The sequence below is a fragment of the Pezoporus flaviventris genome, unplaced genomic scaffold (assembly GCF_033815535.1).
Source record: "Pezoporus flaviventris isolate CSIRO_AGI_PZ_B2104156 unplaced genomic scaffold, CSIRO_AGI_Pfla_v1 ptg000015l, whole genome shotgun sequence".
NCBI classification, from domain to species: Eukaryota; Metazoa; Chordata; class Aves; order Psittaciformes; family Psittacidae; genus Pezoporus; species Pezoporus flaviventris.
In genome coordinates, this window is record NW_026892563.1 from 39,476,884 (window position 1) to 39,500,663 (window position 23,780).

The 23,780-nt window shown below is 40.9% G+C and overlaps 1 protein-coding gene across 1 annotated transcript in view; it reads left to right on the plus strand.

The window, feature by feature from the left end:
• SPAG17 (sperm associated antigen 17) overlaps window positions 1-21,420 on the plus strand; it is a 104,787-nt gene extending 83,367 nt beyond the window's left edge. Inside the window, exons 32-47 of the mRNA XM_061454195.1 lie at window positions 1,298-1,425; window positions 1,589-1,719; window positions 2,934-3,064; window positions 3,434-3,616; window positions 5,429-5,542; window positions 7,664-7,709; window positions 9,115-9,217; window positions 9,658-9,711; window positions 11,388-11,490; window positions 12,077-12,173; window positions 13,386-13,481; window positions 15,379-15,530; window positions 16,471-16,640; window positions 19,014-19,074; window positions 20,277-20,421; window positions 21,231-21,420. Of these exons, the coding sequence (XP_061310179.1) occupies window positions 1,298-1,425; window positions 1,589-1,719; window positions 2,934-3,064; window positions 3,434-3,616; window positions 5,429-5,542; window positions 7,664-7,709; window positions 9,115-9,217; window positions 9,658-9,711; window positions 11,388-11,490; window positions 12,077-12,173; window positions 13,386-13,481; window positions 15,379-15,530; window positions 16,471-16,640; window positions 19,014-19,074; window positions 20,277-20,421; window positions 21,231-21,367 (1,851 nt within the window). The 3' untranslated portion in view covers window positions 21,368-21,420. The remainder of the gene's footprint in view (window positions 1-1,297; window positions 1,426-1,588; window positions 1,720-2,933; window positions 3,065-3,433; window positions 3,617-5,428; window positions 5,543-7,663; window positions 7,710-9,114; window positions 9,218-9,657; window positions 9,712-11,387; window positions 11,491-12,076; window positions 12,174-13,385; window positions 13,482-15,378; window positions 15,531-16,470; window positions 16,641-19,013; window positions 19,075-20,276; window positions 20,422-21,230) is intronic.
• Window positions 21,421-23,780: the final 2,360 nt, after the last annotated feature.

Here is a 23,780-nt window from a genome sequence, read left to right on the forward strand (position 1 = left end):
CCCATTTTCATTGGGTAAGTGTTCATGTGATGGAGAGGGTAATCATGTGGATAAAATACGTGTAACAGCTCATGGATCTAAGCTTCTCATTGTGCACAGATATGATAGGCATCCAGCTTTTGGATCCTGCCTTGCCTGCTGTTACAATCAGCTATTATCCAGTTCTCACCTTCTGCATGCTTGGTAGAGATAGCAACCAGGCATTGGTGTAGTAGGGTCAGTTTTCCTCTGTCCTAGTCACACCTGAGACTACAGTAAAAAAGGTGTGGGGTGGGTATGTCAGATTCAGTTAGTTCATTGGCTGCCCTTTGAATCACCCTGGTTTAAACTGTATCTTCCAAAGGCATTATTATTCCTGGTTAGGTTATTATTCATTGTTAGCTACCTTATTTGTATGTTAATGACATGTTAGTTAATAATCACATAGTATTTTCAAGAAGGAATATACTGTAGAAATTCACTCAGTATTATCGGAAGATAATCTGAGACCATATTTTTAAAGTGAATGAATGCCTGAAAAGGGCTCCCTCTATAAATATATATATATATATATCTATAGGTAGACAGATACAAATATATAATCTGTATCTATATCATCTATATCTCTTCATATATCCACATGCATACAGATGTGTATACATATTTATTCACATTTGCCTATATACCTATATATACAGCCACGCCTGTATGTATGTATATACACATATTTATATATACACATTTATATTTGTATATAAATCTATGTATAGTTATATATGTATGTGCTGTGTGGTCATTAACTAATATATTAGCATATAGACATATATACAATTACATATATATTTGTTTATATCTCTCTGTGTGTTGCTGTATATACATGGATACATATATACCTCACAGAGATACATCAGTGGCTGAATATACTGTTACCTGACTTGACCAGCAAGTGAGTATTTTTGTGTGAAGTTGCCTGCTGATGCCTGCAGATACGTATGATGAATGTGGAATGTAAACATGGATGGCCCTGTTTGACAACTAACAGTCCTTGAGCCTTGTTAAATGTCAGCATGTGATTTTAGTGTTTATGATACGGCACATCTTCCTAGAAGTGTTTGGTTTGCCTTTTTCACTGTGTTTTCAGTTTTCTTTTTCATTTCTTTTTCAGGTTGTTCAGCATGAAATATGTTTTTTCTGGCTCTTTCACTTAGCTAGGTCATATTAAAGTTCAGCAGCAAGTTACTGCAAGTATCTGCAAGTGACTGCAAGATACAAGCAAATATCATATAACTCAAGTAATTTTATATAATTTCTATTATAGGTCATGGCTGATGGCAGCACAAATGTGTGTGTTCCTAGCATTGACTCCAATGACAAGGAGGACAGAACTTCAGCAGCAGCACTCCAAGAAGTTAACAAACCCATCATTTATGATGAGCATGTCCCCAGGTAACCTGCAGTGGATTCCTAGATTTACACTTCCTTCACTACTCTGTATTTGTGCAGCGTTCATAAATTTGTGCTTCCTTTGTTCAGTACTCTCTGTTTCCACATTTGATATCATCATGTGGGAGTCCCATTTTCTTGATACAGTCTGTGGCTGGCTGTGTAGGTTCTTCATCATCAAAGCAGATGGTTCTGGAACTGAGATCCTACGGAACAGGGATGTACAAGAGTATCTGGCCAAGGTCTATAGTGATCCTGCTGCTGCTGTCTTGCAGGATCCTGTAGAAGAGCTTCCAGGTAGGAAACTTTTCTGACAAACTAATAACAGAAATAATTGCAAAAGTGGAGTCAGAAGTTTCAAAACTCTTTATTTGGGCAGGAAATCCCAAAATGGTTTTCCCCAGGTAGGCAAGTGCCCATGCTTCTGTTGGTGAAGCATGAGAAAGGAGCTCGTGGGAAAACACAACAGTACATAGCACCAACCACCTTGTAGTAGCAGTACAAGAGCTTACATCCAATATGATTGCTAATCAATGCAAAGTTAGTTGGAGATACTGTGTTTCTATGAAATGCACTGTGGTGGTGTAAGGTCCTAAGAAAACAAACAAAAAAGACAAGAAGATATGCTTCCTCTGCTTATGATGCGGGGAGATGATAGTTTGCTTCAAGCCATAAAGTATTTTCTTCTCAAAGGTTTATAACATAAGCTTGGGGAACATCTTTCCCACCTACTGCTCTTACCAGGTCTTGTACACTTCTAAATTCTACTTCTATTCACAGTAATGACTGGTTCCCCATTGTAAAAACTTAATGAAATAATTTTGCCATGGGTAAAGAGAAAAGGGCACTGAGATAGTCAGAAAGATCCAGAAGGTGGGGAGATCGGGAGGATGGAGAAGATACCTTCCCAGTGAAAATCCCAGTCAAGAAAACTTGCTCACAACTGCCTGTCATTTTTCATAGTAGCACATCTGCTTTTCCAGACTTCACACTCTGCCTCTCACAGTACTGGCTCTATTTGCCTTGAGAGCAAGCTTTACAATTTTGTATCATTGTGATAAGGTACCTCAATGGCAATAGCCATTTTGAAGGCTACCTCTGAGATAGATAATAGTAGATTAAATAGATTTTTGGGCTGGGTTGGAAAAAATATTTTTATGAACATTAAAATTAATCAGAACAATAAAACCAAATCATCTTCTAATGGAATCCATCCAGTAATTAGACTGTGAAGTACACACACTATACAACACCCAAGAGTCAAATCAAGAAGTGTAGGCAGTCTGTTGTTAAAGAGTCAGAGTGTCTGAACTAGTTCCAAGTATTCTGTAATCACCTCAGCGATCCAATAGTATCTGTAGCCACAAGGATCACATTTTCACATGGACTTTTACTACATGATGGTAAGAGCTTTTTACACTTAGGTGAGTACATTTTTCTGGAGGTCGGAGACTCTTGTCCATCATTTTTTTATTTGAACTGATTCTTGGAAAAATCTGCCTTTAAACCAGGTGTTTTATGTATTACCGTCCTCCGCCCTTTGGCTGAAGCTTCCCCCTGGGAAATGAAGAAAGAACCAGAGAGTATTGTTCCTCCAAATCTTCAGCCAAGGACCCGAGAGGACACATATTCTCCTCCTGAGGTATAATTTTTCCAAAATTGTCTTTTCCTGCTTAAGCAATAGATGTTTGTCACTGTGAAATGGAGCTCTAAACAACGTGACATTGTTAAGTTTAGTTTCTTAAGCAGACCAAGCAAGGGGTAGGCTGTGTCAGGGAAAATGCGGTCTTCTTGGGCTTCTTTTACACTCAGTGGGGGAATACAGTCATTTTCAGGGGAGTTCATCTTGCCAGATAAATTGTGGCCAGGAATCTACTGGCTTTATTGTCTAGAGCTGTGATGCTATAAGGAGAGCATGTGCTTTTCAGATGAGACACACATTGCTGTATGTGCATTTAGCCAGTAATATAAGTAGCCTCTTGCTCTTTTGCTTGTTCTTGTCTATGTTCAGAGGAAGATCACAGATCCCTCAGCCAGAACATGTCTTTGGAGGGGTCTCTGCGTTGAATCCAAAGAGCAGACACACTTGTCAGTACCTGTGCGAAAATGTCCTCATAAACTGCAAATCCGTCAGCTGTTCCAGTATAAGCCACTCAATGATGAACTAAGAGAAAAGCTGCAGCTTTCCCTCAAGGTAGTACAATCATATTTATTTATTCTTCCAAAGTGGGTGACACGCATTTGCAGTATATACCTGAGGCAAAGAAAAAACTTTTCTACATTTGAACAATCAACATTTCATACATAGAGAAGTGCTCTAAGAAAAGTGTATTTCTGAAGCAGCTCAACTGTTCTACTTATCTCTTGTGAAACCTATTCTCTGTGTAAGCACATGGGATCCAGTCCAGTACACATCAAAGATAGTACACTAACAATAGCATCCATGTTGTCAATATTGATGTGTTACTTTGCTTTTACTTTGCTTAAGTTTTGTTTCCCTTCACAAAGCCTTACAAACTGAAATCTATAAAGTTGTATAAGAATTTCTTGCCCACCGTAATTCTACAGTTAATTTGGTCACTGAGACACACTGTAGTCTTGGCTGTGTAATTGTTTTCATAAATCAGTAGAGAAAATTTCCAAGTTCAAGTCTTAGTTCTGTCAATCTCTCCATGTCTAGAAAACAGCTATGTAGCCTTCCTGACAAAGTGTGTGTCCATCCCTCATTAGTGACTTGTTCATAACAAGGTGGAAGCTATACCTCATCTGCAAGTGTTCAGAGGTGGAATCTGAAAGTTCTGCAGTTGATCCTTATCAGAAGGTTTACAGTGTTGGTATAAAACATTGATTTCTTTAATTCAGACTGAGAGGATGCTCTTAGAAGAGATTTTAGAACAAAAACCTCATTATTACTTACCAATTAGAGCAAATTACACGTGTTCTATAATTTATTAATTTAACACCACAATCCCAAGCTGAGTCTCTCCATTGACCAGATCTGTTGAAAGAAGAATGCCATTGGGTTACCTTGGGAAGGAAGAACTGCAATTACTGACACCAAGAACACTGTTGTAATAATGCTGTTAATGTGCAATGGAAATATTCTCATTGCTCATATATTAGTATTTAAGTAATGTTTTTTTTTCCAGAAAGAGGTATCTTAAATTTTTAGCCAAATATTCACTTTTTCAGAAATAAATCAAGATCTAAAGAAAAAGGTATTCTTCCTTCCTCTGTCTCCTTCAAGACATAAGAGGTATAAAGGAATGAAAAAGAACTGGAAACAGATTGGTTCTGCAGACCTTGTCTGTCATAAAGTTTGGCACTGCATGTAGCTTCCTAGCAGAGTGGTGTATTAGGACAACATTTTTTTAAGGACCCTTTTTTTCCATCCAACTGAGCTTCTACAGCATTCCTTTCTGTAGCACTTGGTGTGATTCTGGCAAAGTAAGACCCTGTCTGAAAAACTTGTCTCTTTGACCTAAAAACTATTTCTCTGTGCAGACTGTTAAATATCTGTATAATCCATTCACAAAAATTGATAGATGGGACCTTTATGACATTGAGAAATAGCATGCAAAGACATGCCGAGAGAGTTGGGGCTGTTCAGCCTAGAGAAGAGAAGTCTCCAAGGAGACCAGTACCTAAAGGGGACCTACAAGGAAGTTGAAGAGAGGCTTCTTACAAGGCTGTGTAGTGACAGGACATGTGGCAATGGCTTTAAGATGAAAGAGGGGAGATTTAGATTAGATATTAGGAAGAAATTCTTCACTCTGAGTGTGGTGTGGCACTGGAATGGGTTTCCCTGTGAAGTCGTGGATGCCCCATCCCTGGAAACATTCAAGGCCAGGTTGGATGGGGCTTTGAAGAGCCCGCCACTGCAGAGGGTTAACTAGATAATGTTTAAGGTCACTTCCAACTCTTTTCCCTATGTATGTGCCCTTAAGCCTACCTATGCAAAGAAAACGTCTGCATCGTTCTTGTTCTTTTTTCATTGTTCCACCAGGAATATACAGACAACATTTTAAAGCAGGAAAAAGAGCTAGAAGAAATGAACGTAAAAGAACCACGAACTGAAGAGGAAAAGGAGAATGCCACAAGTCTCCTTGAACTGGTTACAGTGAGAAAAATTACATTTTTAACTTCCTTTTCCAACAAAACCATTGTATTGTATTGGAAGTGTCAGTCTTAAAACACATCATTGTCTACTAATAGCAAATGTCAGGAAAGCATAGTGCTGTCTCTGCCGTAGTTTAATGGTAAAGCAAGAGCCACATTCAGCATTCAGCTGGGCTGCTGCATGGCACTACTACCATTTTGGGGTAGCAGCCCTCAAAACAGTTCAGAAGTTTGGCTCTATGGAATGAATCATTCTGAAACACAAAGGCCAAAATTACTGAAATGTGCATATTCCCCCACGTTAAGATGGGAATGTTTCCAGTCTGTTGTCATTGCAGCTGGGTATTTCAACCACAGCCACCTCCACGGTAAGAGCTTAAGCCCTGCTTTTGAGATAATCTGAAAACAATTTGAAAGAATATTGTTATTACTGCTGAGAAGCATTTCTATTTTGGGGTAAAGGTGCTCTGCTCATTTGCACAGATTACTAGAGCATGAAAAGAAAAGGAGGAGAATAAGTAATGGGAAAAGTAGCTAAATAGGGGAAGAGGGACTTGGAGTAGCAGTCAGGAAACAGTGAGGTTAGTGAGAGATGAGTGGTAAAAGAAACAGAAGTGGGTGGAATGAATTAGTATGGATGAGAGAAACACTGCTTACATCTTACGGAAAGAGTGATCAGTTTGCTTTCTTTCAGTTCTTTAAATAATTTGTTTTCTACAGCTTCCTTCAAATTTGGCAACTTTCATGCTGTGAATTCACATCCTAAATCTTTAGTAGTTAATAAGCATCATTTTCTTTTTTAGACTCAAATACTTTTATTTCCACTTAATCAAATAACCTGCATGTAGTGAATTCAGACATACTGAAATAAAAAATCTGGCACTTGAAAAATGCAATCTAGCCATGTTAGTTTAAATATTCACTTCCATTGACCTTTCAAATGTGAGTGTATTCTAGCAAACACATCTTACCCTTACAGTCTACCTTTTAAACCTTGTCTCAACATGAAAAAAATACTAGGAATGAAATCTTTCCACTTTTAAATGCTGTTAATTTCCTTTTCCTGGCTTTCTGGATAGATCTTAACTTTATTCTAGAATGTTATAATGCTATTTTAACTTTGTTCTAGAATCTGTCTCTGAACTTTTTAGCCAAGATAGCATTTTCATTTGCTGAAATTAAAGCCTATTTTTTGATTTTAAAAGCCTTGGTATTTATTTTTTTGCTCATTATTGTCAAATGACATACAAGTCTTAAAAAGAGAGTAGAGAAAAGAAGTATCTAGCAAAAGAACCTGGAAGGAGCTCACAAATCCTCTGGAAAGAGGAACGTAGAGAAGAGATGTGTCAGTAACTACATCTGCCTCTTTCTATTTGTTTTGATGAGATCCAAGTGCTGAATCTCACATGCTGCTTGGTTCCAATGAACTTATCTAGTGACTTAATTATTGTTGGTTGTCCTGGCTACCATAAGCACATTTCCAGGTACAGATTTCACACTGGACAACTCTTTTCTGAGCAGTAGAGTCTCATTGTGGACCTTCTTGTGACCTAGGAATCTGTGTCACACTCCTCACAAGTCTTGGTTTTTCCCTATCTCTGTTACAACCTAGACTGCCTGGTCATAGGATCTCTGGTGTTCAGGGATAGCATGAGAATAAAGGAAACAGCTTAGTTTAGAGTTGCTTACCCCTCAAAGACTTTACTGTAAGCCAACTACAAGATTGCTCCTCAGTAATGAAGCCTACAAATTGCTGGACACTTTTTCCATTTGACTTCCTGTTGTGACCATGAGTTTTAGATCTGGTTCAAATCCCTTGCAGACAGATTCAAGTTTGATTATGAACTGGTTTAGTTGATTTAATAAACAGCAACCATATAAAATACAAAGCCATCTGTGAAGTAGGTCATCAAGAAGGAAATTAATACCTCTTTAGACCAGGGAAATTGTACTTCATTTCCTTTTTTGCCAACTCATGTTTTCTAACACACTGAAATACCTCCAGTCTTGTAGTCACATTCTCAGGTAACAACACTTGTTTAGGATGGAAATCCTTTGAGCAGGATGCTGTTGTTGTGAAGTCTGTTTCTCAAATGGTCACAGTTATTCCATTTCATTGCAGTCCTTTCCTAACTGGGAGAAGTCAATTGAAAATCTCAGTGATAGAGGTAATAAAACTTGAATATCTTTCTAAACTGTAAAATATCATAGTAAGTTTTAAAGTACTGTAGTATTATTTTTAAAGGAGGAACATAAAGGTGAATTTGTCTGTGTGCTAGATAATTCTGTGTGATTTTCACAGGTGATTAAAACTTATTAGCATTAATGTTTCAGTACCTCTAAAAAACAATTCCTATGTTTAGGCATGTGTGTTTGGCATTTTGACTCATATTTCCAGAGCAAAAGTTATAGTATTCAATCCCATAGTGATGCCAGCCTTCAAAGGGTTATTTTTCTGTCCTTCCTGTGTTGTCAAGAATATTTATGCTTGTTAAAAAAGGCATCCTGTGCAAAGTAAATGAAAACTGCTGCAACAAATGCTTGCTCCCCAGTTTCCTGATTTAAATGGAGGTGCGATTTTAACATAACGTTATTAATGAAGATGATACTGGGAAAGAAAAACTCTTTAAAAGGTAAAAATAGAAGAAGCATAGAAATTAAAGTCTTCTGTGGTGAAAAAGCTGCCCAAATCCCCTGAAACGCTGAGATACATTGTCATAGTCAAATTGGATTGTATCATTCAAATACTTTAATCTCCTCAATTTTGCCACAGAAATTTGTTTTCAACCAAGGAAATTTCTTTAGGTTCAAAGCATCAAGTATACAACACATTTTGTAAAAGACGGTGTCAGAGGATAGGGAAGCTCCTTATTAAAGCCCCAGAACTGGTCACAGTCTTAAATAAGGAAAGACTGGCTTTTCTCCATTCTACATATTGAACTAGTAATTCCTTCCATAAGTGTTGATTATGGCTGCTTCAGAGATGTAATTAAGCACAACTTAAGTAAGCTGAGAGTAATAAATGTTCCTGAAAGCCCACATTACTTTCTTCAGTAGGAGATAGAGACATAAACGTTGCTCCCCTGGCAGAAAGTGACTGAATATCAGCAATTTTTCCTATTGACAGATGTTTGATTTGTGTCTTATGGTGATATTTCTTATGATAAGATATATCTTATTATATATGATTCTTATCACAGTATCACAGTATGCTAGAGATTGGAAGGGACCTCGAAAGATCATCTAGTCCAATCCCCCTGCCGGAGCAGGAACACCTAGATAGTGTTATGATATATGATTCTTATGATAAAGAGATTTCAGGAAATACAGGGGGTATGAACTTAATCTGCCTCTTGTGCTTGGTACATTGATTTGATTTCCTGTCTGTTAATGTTCAGAATTTGATTTTGAAGTTCTTTCTGCCCCTTCCCTCACGGTGGTACAGAATCTGTTAGGTTTTCATCAAGTGACAGAAAGATGCATTTAAAAATATATCCTTCTAAGGTTTTTATTCATAACACTTAGCAGTGATTAGCAGAACACACACATTCAATAATACTCTTCACCTTGCAGCTCACATAACTGAGCTGTATGAACAGGCAGTGGCTTCTCCTCGACAGAATCACACAGCGAAGACAATCACCACGCAAGGAGAGGACCAGCAGCAGAGGTGCAGGTAGGACAGACCAGTGAGAACTGATGCAAATGTGAGTAACACAGAGGATGGAACCAAGCACATGGGCAAGGCAATGTTCTTAACTGGCTGTCATTAAGGACTGGCACCTACATCTCTAGACATACCACAACATTACACTACCTTTTCCTATGATTATTTTGTCTCTCTGTGCCTCTTTATCTGAAAGATGCTTCAAAGTTTGTTGGAAAAAGATTTTGAAGGTTACTTTGAATAATATAATAAAAATTATATATGATATATATAGAGATAGATATGAGTGAACAATTTTGTACCAACTGTCAAAGTCCAAGTCACCGGAGATGTTAACAAAACATACTCTCATAATTTTCCAGGCTTATCTTGTAAGTATGTTTGTGCTTAAAAAACATAATACTGGTTTTCTCATTTTCACTCCTTTATTCGCTTCCCTGATCAACCAGCCTGAAAGGACTAAGACCAGTGTCCAAGTGGCAGAGGAGAAAAGAAGAGCACAGGTAATAGCATTAATAGGACAGAAAGTTATTTATTTTATGAGCTAACTTAAGTCTGCCTTTGGCAAGACTGTTATTGATTTCACTGGGTGTTGGGTAATGGTCCACTAGCATTGCTGGCAAATAATGGGTGTTCTCTGTAACAGAAATACTGAATGGATGGATGAAGTCTCTCTTTTTTTTTTTCAAAACCTAGCAGTGTTACTGATAACTTACACTATCCAAACAGGGCTGAAGTCAGAAGCTCTGTGTTCTGTTTTCTGGTTCTGCCACCAGGATGGAAAATGATTTATGGGAACATTTTCAAATGCTGATACATTAAGTTAAGATTTGGGTATTCCACTGGGTAAGCCCAGCTGTTCAAATAGAATCCCAGGCACGTCTGTCACATGGGGGTGCTTCACAGCTTCTCAAGGGAAAACTCACAGCTCTCTTTTGTAGACTCTCTGTAGTTGAAAGATCCTTCAAGCACTTAAATCAGCTTTGTAGCCCTTTTGTGTATCAGGTTGGTCAGAAAGGGGCACAGAATTCCACGTGTGATTTCAGCAGGGCTGAGCAGAAGGGAAGGGTACATGTCCCTGGGCCTGGCAACACTCCCCCTCATGCAGCCCAGGATTCTGCTTTTCATCTTTGCCACAAGGTTGAAGTAGAAATTGTGGTACATGAATGAGGATTAACATAGAGAAAGTTACCAGTAATGCACATTAATTCACAACAAAATGAAAATCATCTTGACATCTATTTAGGTCATTTAGTCTTTCTTAAATTAAACACAACTTGAAATGGTGATGAACTAATGTGATCAGAAACTTGCTTTTTCATACTTTTGCGAAAGGTTGAATAACAATTGAAAATGTTCCCTTTCATACTACTTCTTAATTACTTTCTGACTTGCATGAGATAAAAAACTCTTATAATTTCAGATTTATATTCTGATACAGTATTTTACACTGATTTGCATACTATTTAAAGAACTGCTTTAAGTGTGTGTGTCTGAGTCGGCACCTAAGAACACCATGTGCAATTCTGGCTCTAAAGCCAGTGTCAAAACTTTCAATATCATTAAGGGTGATGATTTCATAGCTGATGTTAGACCTTGCAAGTCAGTGTAACTATAGCATTGTAAAACTGGACTAAATCAAGCTGAAACCATAACTGGTCTTTACTCTGGTGAATCTTATCTTCAGAAGTTTGAACAGCTTTTTCTGTATCCAGAGACATCAAAGTTTTTTGTGATAAAATAAAGAAACCAGATTAATTTAGTGTTACGTGTTTTAGCAATGCATCTGAAATACCAATTCTCATGTAAATGGTTGGTGGAAGGTTGGAAAAAATGCTATTGTCAGTCTCAGATGTGTTCCACAAGACTTAGACAACTAGAGCATGTTTCGAGGAGGAGCTCTCCTTAACAGCCAACCACTGTCCATATGCATTTTGGTCAGCTCCTCCATAAATCATCTCCACCACAGCTGAGGAGGTCAATGTCTGGGCATGACAGACCAGCCTGTTGTTGATCTATCACTGAGATAATTGCAAATAAAAAGAATATAATTTGATATTGCTTGCCTTTACCAGCTCCATTCCTCAGTGTTCTCAATGTAACACTGAAAATCGGTGTGAACTCAGTTCTAACGCGTTTTTCTTTCTTTTCCTTACCAAAAATGCTACAACTTGCTTAGGAAAGAACTTGAGGAAGAAAAGAAGTCCTTGATGGCAATAAGATACAAAATAATTCCTCCGTATTTTGAATCAGAATTTAGCAAGGAGTTTTTCCTAGCAAAGGTAATGTAGCTGAAAAGTGGGGGAGTTTGTGCTAGGCCAGGTAGTTAGTGCCCTGCTCCCACAAAAATAGTTTTGGGTTTGTATCTCAGCCTCAATTTATCTCAAGAAACCATTACAGAGAGAACAGTTGTGGCAGAATTAATGGTGAGAATTATATGCCGTTGTCCAAGGGAACGTATCTTGGAGATGCTGTATGTTTATTGAGTACAAACTCTGTAGATTCCTTACATGCGCTCTGGGAAGAGTCCGATTTGGAGCAAAAGCTGAACCTCATGTCTTTTCACTTACCCGTCTTAAACCTCTTGCTCATAACTAGAAAGGGAATTAATAAGACTCACCCTCCTGGGTTAAAAGCGGCCTTGGGAACTTTCCTAGTGTAGTCTCACTTGATAAATGCTGTAAGTGCATAAAGCATACTCACAAATGTACTTTGGAATCTGAGGTTTACTTATGTCTATCTTTTTTATAGTCACCACTTTGGTTCTGCTTATTTGTTTCATTTGCACCCATTGGTTTGGTTTTGGTTTTTTTTTTTCCCTGAGTGTTTAGTTGGGAGATCTAAACCCTCTTTCTTACTTTCCTCTAGTTTCCTGATGTGGAAGCACTGTCTAGGAAACTTCCTCCGGTTCAAAAACAGGAAAATGGCAATTTCCCTGTGGAGACAGTTGAGAAACCCAGTACAGGTAATCTGCTGTCTGGCAACATCTCAGTGTCTTCTTCATTGTTTTGTCCATTGTCTCACTGACCCTATGGATTCCCAGTCATTTTGACACATAACTACTTGAACCACAATGGCTGTATCTATTCTGATACATGAAACTTATCCAGCAGCACTCCCTGACATTGAGATCCACCAGTACCGAGTGAGCTGCGTAAATTCAGTCTCCCAGATCAAGGTGGGCTTTTCCCTGACCAAAACTTATGTAACCCATGTTTTTGGGGAGATCGCTAAGTTCCACGGTCAACATCATACCAGTGTTCTGACAAGTTAAAAGTATAGATTAGCATATTCTAGTAACTGGGAATGTTCCTCATTAATCCACTAATATAAATGTGGTCTATGAAACTTTTACATTTAATGTGTTGAAGCCTTTGCCAACAACACTGAGGTGGGAGCACCATAGGTTTAAGATGCAAAGCTGAGGGCCTGTGCTATGAATGAGTGGTGGATGGATGCAAAGTGCTCAAGAAAAACTTCAGTGGAATAAACAATAATTCTTGATGAGCAAGAACTGAGGAGTTTAGAAAAGCACTAGTCTGACTGTAGGGAAAAAAAAGAAAGGAAGATGGAATTCTGAAACTCAGTGGTAAAAGGGGCAGCTTGGGGACTGGGGCAAAAGTGATGTGGAATAGGAAACATGCAGGATAAAGTTAGTTTGGATGATACAGGAAGAAATCAGTGACTGGATGATGGGAAGCAGTGAAAGAGTGAACCATCATCTTAGGTTTGAGCTTTACAGCATTGAGAGGAACACTTCAGTTCTGTTTGAAAAGTAGCCCTGAAAAATGACTGAAATCACATAGCGACATTAAAACTCATACACAGCAAAGAGTCCTATCAGGAAGCAGTCCTCCACAGGGCCTTCTCAGCCCCCCACTAATTCCCATATTTCCTCATTTTGAATCACCGTATTGCAATCACCAGCAGACGTGTGTTAAATTGCCCATTAGCCCTTTAAGGTTTATTGCTCGGTTAGAAAGAGAACAAGAAATGACTAATCACAAGATATGTATTTTTGATCTCCATTGCCCAGTGAAGCAGTGTGTCACATGCAGACAGCTTTCAAAGGTTGTCTAAAGTGCCAAAGACTTTGTGAATTGTTTTTCGTATGTTTATGAAAATGGTGAGTATAAAAAACACTTTTCTTAGTATTCCATTATTTTCCCTTTGGCAGCTGAATGTCTCAGTACCATGAGTGATCGCTCATCTTCGCCTGACCACCTGCTGCAGGCTCATTCCAAAGAAAATAAAGGTTCCAGCAGCACAACAGGTAAAGCCGACTTCCAGAATGTAGTTTGGAGCAGGCTAATACCTATCTTCTTATAACTTTTGACAAAATATTTACAATAGAAACTTAAATTTACCTACCTCTATTCAGCATCCTGAATACATCTAAATGCAAGACTGGCAGAAGAGGGGTATAAAACTAATGGCAGAGATTTTCTCCTTCACCCTAGGACACTGCTGTAACAACATGGGGGTGACGGATAGAACTGCAGACAAATCCAAGAAGTAATTTCTCTCCTAAAACAAAAATTGCACAAGCTGAATATTCCTGCTCATGAAGATCTGTAACAAAACACTCCAGAACAGAGTTTGCTGTGATTAAATGGTCCTTGCCATTGAAACATCCCAGTTCAGTTTTGCTTTCGTTGCTATGTTTATTGTTGTTCCCTCTATTTATGCATCTGCGTGTGGTGGCAGCTTTGGATGATCAGCACTGGAGAGATACTAGTTTGCTTTAATTGTTCCCAACCTTTGGTGCTCACATAATGCCAAACACCAGCTGAACTTTGGCAGTGCATGCTTGCAAAATCTGTCTTTGCATCTCATAGTTGGTTTCCCTTCACCCTTTCCTTACACTCGTTCTGGTACACTTTCTTAGGAGTGGGAATGTTTGCCCACTACTGCCAACAAGCTGTTGCCTTCAAACCTCCCAAATTTCCTCTGTTATTTATGCATAATCCATAGACCTTGGGGCGTATGTACTCACCTGTACTTCCAGAGCCAGAGGGTAAGTGATGAAAGGAGCAGCACCTTGGGAGGGACAAGAAGGCAAGAAGAGAGGGTGTGTGTGGAGAGAGAGCTGCCAAAACTACACTAACTTCTAATGTCAAAGCATAAATGTTGCTCACCTTTAGGCAAAACAAGAAATGCTGATGTTTTTTTCCCTAATGTCCATGCTTAGGTTTTTTTGTTGTATGCTGTGGGCCATTAGCTGTGTCGATGGGAAGCCCTTCTCAACCACCTGCAGTTCTGTTGTCTGGAAATTAGAGGGGAATCTAGAGAAGATGCTATTCTCAAGTAACACTTTTGCTTCCTCGCAATGGCTAACTGACCAGACTTGGCATTCCAGCTAGACAGGTCCTTGCAGTCCAAACAGAAAAACAATCCTCTTCCATGCAAAATATTCAGCTGTTCATCTCCTGAGAAGGCAGCCACCATAATTGTCATGTGTTTTCTCTCCAGAGGTTATCAGACTTTACCATAAACTACATGAGTCTTAGGCTGTCAAGCAAAAAAAGCTGTATTTAGATCTAAGTTGCTCTGGTCATCCCTATGCTCATACTCTCCATTATGGAGGAGAGCACAGTTCAAAGATTAAAAGACAGCAAAGATCATCTTAACCCCAGAGTCAGACACATACAAGTCATACATCTGAATGAACTGTTGCATTCAAGACAATAAATCCTGCTCAGAGACAGTGCTTCCTACCCGATTATGCTGATGAAGCTGTACTGCTTTGGGACCTGGACTGGAATTTGTTGTTATATGAACAGACAGATCTGACTTGAGCAGCCTGTTTCTGTACAGCTGATGGCAGAGGCAGCATTGCCTCTGGAATAGCAATGGCTTTGATGTTAATTTTAGTGCTTAAGGTTTTGTACTGACACTTCTGGTTTTAATCATTTCCACAGGTGTCTGTATCTTCATTGCAAATTTCCACTGATTAGTTCTAATAAATACAGTACAACTTGGCTTATTAGTTACATTAATTACATACTACTATTTGCAGATTTCTTGACCGCTGAAATGAGACCAGTTCTGTCCTTGTGCTGATCAGATGCTTTCATAGAAAATAAAGCTCTTATCTAAAGAAGACTTTCAGGATTATGCTTAATATGATGCTTAGTTTTTTTGTGCTTTTGGAAATCTTCCTTGTCCAGGCCTAAACCAGGCTGCAAGATGGCAAGAGACACCTTTACAACATAAAGTTCAGAGTCTGCTGGTGGATGTTGCAGGACAGCCAAGAACAGAGAAAGTTAAATTACCGTTATCCCTTCAGGGGAGAAAACCAAACTCCATACCAAATAAAAAGGTAAAATAACATTTTTTTGTTAATATTAATATCCTCTCGGTCATCTCTTTTGCATAAAATCTTTACTCTGGGGCAATACTGGAAGGTATTTTGGATTTATTTACTTGTATCAGAAAAACCATGGCCAGCAGCACTGGGGAGGCTGCACCTCGAATCCTGTGTTTGGTTCTGGGCCCCTCACTACAAGAGACATTGAGGTGCTGGAGCAGGTCCAGAGGAGTGCTCCAGACCCTTCACCTGTGTTGCCCAAGTGTGATGAGGAACAGCTGAGGGACCTGGGGGGTTTAGGCTGGAGAAGAGGAGGCTCAGGAGGGACCTTATCAGTGGGTGTTGGTCTCTTCTTCCAAGGAACAAGCGGTAGAACAAGAGGAAACGGCCTCAGACTGCACCAGGGGAGGTTTAGACTGGAGATAAGAAACAATTCTTCCCCAAAAAGCTTGGCAAGCACTGAAATAGGCTGCCCAGGGCAGTGGTGGAATCACCATCCCTGGAAGTTCTCACAAGCCATTTAGATGTTGCACTTAAGGACATAGTTCAGTGAGACTTGGCAGTGCAAGGGTAGTGGTTGGACTCAGTCATCTTAAAGGTCCTAAATGATTCTATGCTATACGTAAGTTTACTGGCAATTCTAAAAGTACCTTTCCTCTCAGCTGTTAGGCCAAACTTTGCACCAGGCATCCACATGAAAACTCCAGAAGAGCAGAACTTCTCCCATTTCCCCTGAGACATCTCAATGGCTTAATAGTCTGAAAACTCAAACCAGTATAAGTTTGCAGACAATACTCAAAGTGCCTCTTCAGTTCTTACTCAAATTAGAATGTCTTTTTGTAGTTCTTCAGGATGAGTGACCAGAGGTCAAATGTAGGCTAAGTAACTCCAAACTTACCTTGATGGCCATCAACTTTCTCTGTTATCTAACATTTTAATTCTGTTTGCAAAGATAGAAGATCCTGTCGCGGGAAAGGTCAACACGTCTTCTCTTGCAACAGCAGGACAGCAGCTTAGTGGTTTCCACCTCATTCCACCCAGCGTGACATTTGGGGTACTAAAGGAAGGCTGCACCTATGCCGCCACAGCGATCCTGAAGAACGTTGGTGTGAACTTCTCAAGGTTAGTTTGATTTTTTTAGTACCTTGGGTTTTAACTGTCCAAATATGCATTGCTTGTTGTCAACCTTCTGATCTGATTAATGTGAGATAACAAATGCTATTCTTATATTTGGAATCATTTAATAATGACTGACTGGGTAGAAGAAATAATGTTAGAAATACTTCAGCAGTAGTGGCATATGAATGTTATTAGGAAGATGGAAAGCAGTAAGGGCCAGCAGGCCCTGGATGCATAGTCCTGGCCCATACAGATGATTTACTCATTCTCACTGAAGTTCTCAGGTTCTGGGACCAAAGTTTTTCACGGAAACCAGTGTTAACATTTGGCTTTGGGAAATGGTGCTGGATGCTGCAAGTCAGTTGAAATGAGCACAGCTGTATTCAGGCAGACACAGGTCTTTTTAGCTGCATTGAGAAACAGCTCCAGTGATGGCAGAATACATGGCAAATAAAGCATTGATTTGTGCACACGCTTCCCTTATTCAGTGCATGGCTCAAACCAGCACTGTACTTGTGTTCCAGCGGGGTGGGGAGAAGTGAGTCCATTTCTAGGCCTGCAGTCCAGCAGATTGTCTCTTGCTTTGCATGACAAATCACAGGAAATGATCCTATTTACCCAGCTGCAGCTTAAAGAATATATAAATACAGTAAGAAAATACTTATGATTGCTCTTCTGTTCTAGAATTCCCCTTTGGAGTCACACTGCACACATGTTCATTCCATTACTCTTGCACCAGCACAACTCCAGTGGTTTTACTTTAGGCTTATGAGCCCTGTCCTCCCCCATGACAAGAAAAGAGGGCAAAATCTTTTTCTCACCCTCAGTTTGCTCAACTGGACTTGCCTTAGCTGTGCTATGTGTATCTTGCTTTTTAGCTGAAAGGAGAGCCTGCAGCAACAGGTTTCTTATGTCCTTACAGCTTCTGGGCTTCCACCTAAGCTCTGTCACTTCAAAAGAGCCACATTTGAATTGTTATAATCCCACCAGCTGGTTTCAGGAATTTCAGTACTTGGTGGGAGGCTTTCATTTCAGATGGCTCAAAAGTCCCAAAGCCAAAACCAAGCTTTTTAAATTGCTGTGTTCCACGACAGCTGTGCCCACCAAAGTTCTCTGTTGTCAGCCTCTCATGCCTCCCTACCCTCAGTTACCTCCTGCAGGTTGAGAGAGTCTGATTTTATTTAGCAGTTAACTAAAAGCTGCTATTCAGGCCAAACTCACCCATTTGTCTATTTTCTGAGACCAGTCCAGGTCACTCAGAAGCTGGTTCCGTTTAGCACGGGTGATAAATAGTCTTTGCTTTTTTCCTGCAACATTAGCATTGGTTAAGGACAGCAGTAAGGAGAGTCAAGGAAAATACCACCATGATTCTGGTAAGTCCAGCCTAGCTTTTAAGCTTTTTAGTTGATGCTTTGACAGGAAAGCTGAACTGCAAGCTCCTGAATGGCAATTCTGCCCTATGTCTGCCTCGTGCTGCAGCCAGAGCTTTTCAATGACAGGGACAGTAGCTAACTATTGCTTTCCACATTGTTCATATAATAGTCTAAACTTGGGACATCCTGATGAAAATTAGTCCAGCTTCTCATAACAGTCCAGGCTCCAGAGAAAGAACAGGAATTCTGGCAGCCAGTTTAGAAGTCTGACAGAGCCTTCCATAAGATGGAGCCATATACTAGCAATGGCTCTTCTACTGCCTTTCCTTTAACAGCCTCTGGTGCAAGCACAGGCTGGTAACTGTTCTTCGGGTAGAGATGAAAACCAGAGGATAAAGTCCAGAGCCTTACAAAAGTAGAGGTCATATCTGCTATAGTGACCTTCAGAGACCTTGACAGTGGAAGTTGTGTGCACAAAAGGGCTGCAGAGATGTGAAACCATCAGTGAGAAATGAAGAAGTGAAACCACTGCCTTAGTGGGTACTGTGAAATTATTTACACACAATTTACACTGGTATCTGTCTGCAATAGAATCATATAAAAGGGCATTAAATAAAGATCGTGTAGGACTTCTGGGTGTGCAACACGCAGATGTTTGCCAAGGAGATGTAATGTGCATTTCAGCTTCCCTTGTGTATGCAGGCTGAGCACGCTGACGTTTCACATGCTGCTGTAAGGTCCAGTCAGTGTAAAGAGGTCTCTGGAGTCTGACTTTAGCCCATTCATCTGTTCCTTTGGGTGCTTCTGTTAGAAACCTGAGTCCTGAGGAGAGGCCCAGGAATACTGCTGCAGCCCAAGTTGTACACTGTGACAGGAAGGATGAGCTAACACATTCTGCTGTTGGCTGCACAAGCAGAGGAAGAGCAGGCTGGCTTCTTTCCAGCAATGCCTCCTACCTGCCTGAAACAGCTGCTCCAAACTGATTCTCTTCTCTCTCTGACAGGTTTCGGGTGAAGCAGCCACCTCCACACACGGGACTGAGAGTGATGTACACACCAGGACCTGTAGGTTACACAAACAATCCTTGGCTTTTTATTACCCTCGGGCCATCTTGGGTTCCTCTCCCACCAGCTGACTGGGAATAAAGCTGGCAAGGAACACATGATTTGTTTAAAGTGATGCTGCCTTCCACTGTCTCTCTCCTGCCTTCAACCAAGCATTCCATGCACTCCCAGTCTCAGCCTGTGCCAGAATGCGAAGGGGTAAACATGTAAAGTTCAGTGGAAAGCAGCAGGTGAAACACTGAGATTCAAGAGAGCTTTTCTAGAAGTAAATGGGATACGCTACTACTGCCTGAGTTTTCCCATCATTCAGAACAAACATCTGCTCTGTCCTACACCTAGACTTCATCTCCTGTCCCAATAGCTTTAAGAACTAAACTCTTCCCTCAACTATTTCTTCTGTTTGCAACTATTCTCCACCTCAAGTCTTACCTAGCAAAGCACCAGAGCATTCTAAATTGTCACATTTCTGCTTTTGTTCAGTCTCTCTCTTCACCTGTGTGTGGATAAATACTGTGCTGCTCAGTATCCCCACAGCATCCAGGTCATACCAGACAATGATGTTCTTGACAATGCCTTTACAGGCATGGAATCAAGAAACAATGACTTGTGTAAGAACATAGTGCCAGAAGGCACGTGAAACCTCCTAGTCCAGAGCCCTAGCCACAAATCAGTACTTCAAATCATAGCATGGTTTGGGTTGAAAGAAACATTAGAGCTCATCCAGTTCCAACCCCCTGCCAAGGGCAGAGACACCTTCCACTAGAGCAGGTTGCTCCAAGCCCTGTCCAACCTGGCCTCGAACACTGCCAGGGATGGGGCAGCCACAGCTTCTTGGGGCACCCTGTGGCAGTGCCTCAGCACCCTCCCAGTAAAAAGAAATTCTTCTTTATATCCAACCTAAATCTCACCCTCCTTTAGTTTATAACCATTCCTATTGCAGCAGGCCCCCTCTTCTTGATTCTCAGCTGCCCCAATTCCCTTTTCCCTTCTGCAACCTAAAAAGGAAGTTTAAGGGAAAAAAATACAAACCCCTGGCAGTTTTCTCTCAAGCTGCCATGTTTTGTGCTGACCTTTCTAGTGAAACAGATACTGGGTGACTGGCAATCACAAACCCGTGTGCTGGGCACTAAGTCTTTAATGTCATCAGAAACAAGTATATGAAACATGCACCTTACCTGTGAGTAACCCTCTGTCTCTGCTAGGTGGCTGCAGGCTTGCAGGTTGAACTGGAGATTGAGATTTTTGCCATGGTAACTGGAGGGGAAGATACTGGTGGCCTTGAAGAAATTGCCCACGATATTGAAATACTAACAGAAACAGAGACTCTTCTTCTGCCCGTGAGAGCAAATATCCTTTGTTGTCTTACTTCGCACACAAACACCATCTAGCACCAACCCTGGGGACCCTTTACCTGTCAGGAGCCTTAAGCATCATTCCCAGTGCAGGCTGCTGAGGTAGCAAGAAGCTTTACTGTCCTTTCAGAAACACAAAAATGGGCGTTCTCAAAAGCACAACAAATGAACAGGTTAAGATTCTGACACCAAAAGCGGCTTACATCACAGATACAAGGTTTTGGGAAGTGGGGAAGGAAGAACAGTAAGCTCAGAAAGATGTGGCTTTTTAAAAAGAAAGGGAAATAATAGGAAATCTTTCCCATCATCCCTGACTGAAACTCCACCCCCAGGGAAGAGCCACCCTTACCAAAGGAGAGAGAACTTCAGGGTCCTCTGAGACTGACCAGAGAAACACCACCGAGTCTTTAATATGCTGTGGAAGTGACATTGAAACCCCCAGATTTACTTCATAGTGACCCCAGGAAGTCCGTCATGCCTGTTATTGTGGAACTGAGCTAGACATGACTGGTGGCATACCAGCAAAAGCAGCTCCTGCTCTGTTCCCACTTACCCAGTCCTCGGACACACAGTTGCAGACAAGCTGTGTGGATGTGGCACTTAAGGACATAAGTTAGTGGGACTTGGCAGTGTGAGGGTAGTGGTTGGACCTTCTCCAGCATTTTGCCTGGTCTTTAATCTTTGAGCTGAAGGCAGTAGTGGAGATTCAAGTTGTTTCACAGCCTTATTTCCAGAGTTCATTACAGCCTCCACACATACTATGTCAGTCAGAGAAATGGTTTGATCCTTAACATGTTATTCCACCTGTGCTGACCAGTGACACTTACGAGTGTCGCCCACAAGGATACCCCCAGGGTGGGATGGCAGCAAAAGTCCGGGCACTGCCTGCAAGCCCCAAGCCACAGCTTCGGATTACACTACCCTGGAAGCTTTCTAGTTAACAGAAGTACTGGATGCAGCGGTACCAGTCACAAATAAAATTACAGCTGTTTTACCTCCTCTTGGCTTCTGTCATCACACCACCTCACACAACTGCCATCACACACACATGATGACTTGAGACAAGGAAAGGAAAGGAAGCACTGGATGACATTAACCAAAGGACGAGTGCAAGAGGTTTACAGATTACTGCAGGTGCTCAGCTCAGTGGAGGCACTCGCAGCAGAGCCTCCCCAAGCCTGTCCCAAACCCTTCACTTGGCTGTCTCCACATTAAAGGAGTCACTGAGCCTCCTGGCAGCCAGTTGAGCTCTAATAAATCAGCCTCTCTTTATTGCTTTTCATGCAAACCAAGTCCTACTGTTGACCCTTTGACATTGACAGCAAGTCTAATAGGAGAAAGGAGTCTTGCAGATACAGAGGGCAACCTTAAGTAAGAAGTTCAAGCACACACAACCCTCTGCACACATGGTTTCATGCAACGCATTTCTGTAGCCTTGGAGTCAGAGTAGATGGAGAACAGGTAGTCATAAACGGCAAGTCTGTGGATGTTTCTTCTCGGCTCAAAAGTCCCCATTTGCCTCATATGTTTAACACTGACATCCTCTTTTAACTTCAGCATCTGTCAGGCTGCCAATTTATCCAACAAGTCAGTAAGGAAATCGCAGCTGTAGCTCACTTCCTCCAGAGTAAAAGCAACCATATCAGTCAGTTCTCAACAGAAACCACAGAGACATGCATCTCTGACTGCTGCATCTGCTCTAGGACTGCCCAGAGTACAGCAAACAGCTCCTTCCCATTTAAATATCCTCTTACCTTTTCCGGTGTGGAATTTTACCTCCGGATTAACATGCGGTTATAGTCTAGAACAGCAAATGCAGGGCCTCATCATAGCTGCCATTGCCATGGCCCAATCTCCCTTCTGTTCTGACAGTCTTTTTGCGACTTGATAGCTACTCTATGCTACCCAAGTAACTGTACCAAATGCCTCCTGGAACACTCCTCTCCACAAAATCCCCTGGACTCAAAACCATATCCATCTCAAACGTGTCAAGGGACTCCGGACTGGATGGTTTAGTCTCACAAAACATGAAACCATGACACTCCAAACGTAAGTCTTGGTTAAACAGTCATGTTCAACCATCCACAACAGAAAGAGTTTAGTCATTGCAGAGGCACAGTGACAACTTCTTAAGTTGGTATCACCTCTTCCAGGTGGCTGTCAGCAGAGCCAGTGATTCTCTCCACTGAGATCTAGAAACTTCCCTGCAATGTTTGACTTGTTGACAAATTTACCACACCTCCTAGTAGAGACCAACAAGCAAAACTCCCTGAAGCATCATCTGACCCAACTTAATCATACCTCATTTATGTTTTCTTAGGTATTTATAACAGTTCATAAAGATTCTCTTTATATACTCAAAATCAAATACTGCACAGGAAGCTGCCCACAAAAGCCTTCAGCATTCCCAAGTAGACTGCAAATCCTGAACTCAACAGGCATGGTATTTATCCCACTCAATTTGTGAAAGAAAAAGCAAACCCTTAATCTAGTTGAAGCCCATGTGAGAACCCTTTCTCACGTTATTCCCTTCCAACAGCAGAGGCCAGTTCTACTGAAGCCAGGCTGTAGCCATCATGGTACTCGCACACCACTTGTGCATAATCTTATGGAAACATCTTAACGTCGACTTGTTCATTTATTTAATCAGATTAACATAGGTGGTTGGAAAGGACCTTAAGATCATCCAGGTCCAACCCCCTGCCATGGGCAGGGATGCCTCACAGTAGACCAGGTTGCTTAAGGCCCTGCCCAACCTGGCCTTGAACACTGCCAGGGATGGAGGACAGGCTTAACTTTCTGGGTGTTCACTTACTTTTAGTTAGCTGCAGCCACCAGATGCAGATTATGAGTACACAAAGTGACACTTGCTGTGTCTGGGACTGACAGGGATTATTCTTGTCATAGCTCATTTATTCTCAGCTCTGATAGTTTTCAGATGCTTTCTGCACATCTCTTTGTAGTGGAAGACTGAGCCACTTAGAGATGGCCTTTCCTCCCTCCTTTGTTCCCACTGACACAGTAGTGACTAAAAGAAACATCTCAGTCTCTTTGTGAGACACTGTATTTGTATATCCAAGTTCAGTTCTGCTTTCTATTCGTTTCCAATGAGGTGCTTTCCTGTGCTTTTCCCAGCATGTGACATGAGATGGGGAATTTTCCTTACAGTGACCAAGAATCCCATGATCAGGGATTAAATAATAGCTTTCAGTGTGAAATATGAATGCCAGTTTTGGACTCTGCCATCCACACTGGTGAGACACAAATTCTAATTCAGGTTTGTAAATCCAGGGGCCTGCACCTAAGAAAAGGCAAGCTGAGGTACCCAAGGATATCAGGATTCTAGAATACCAG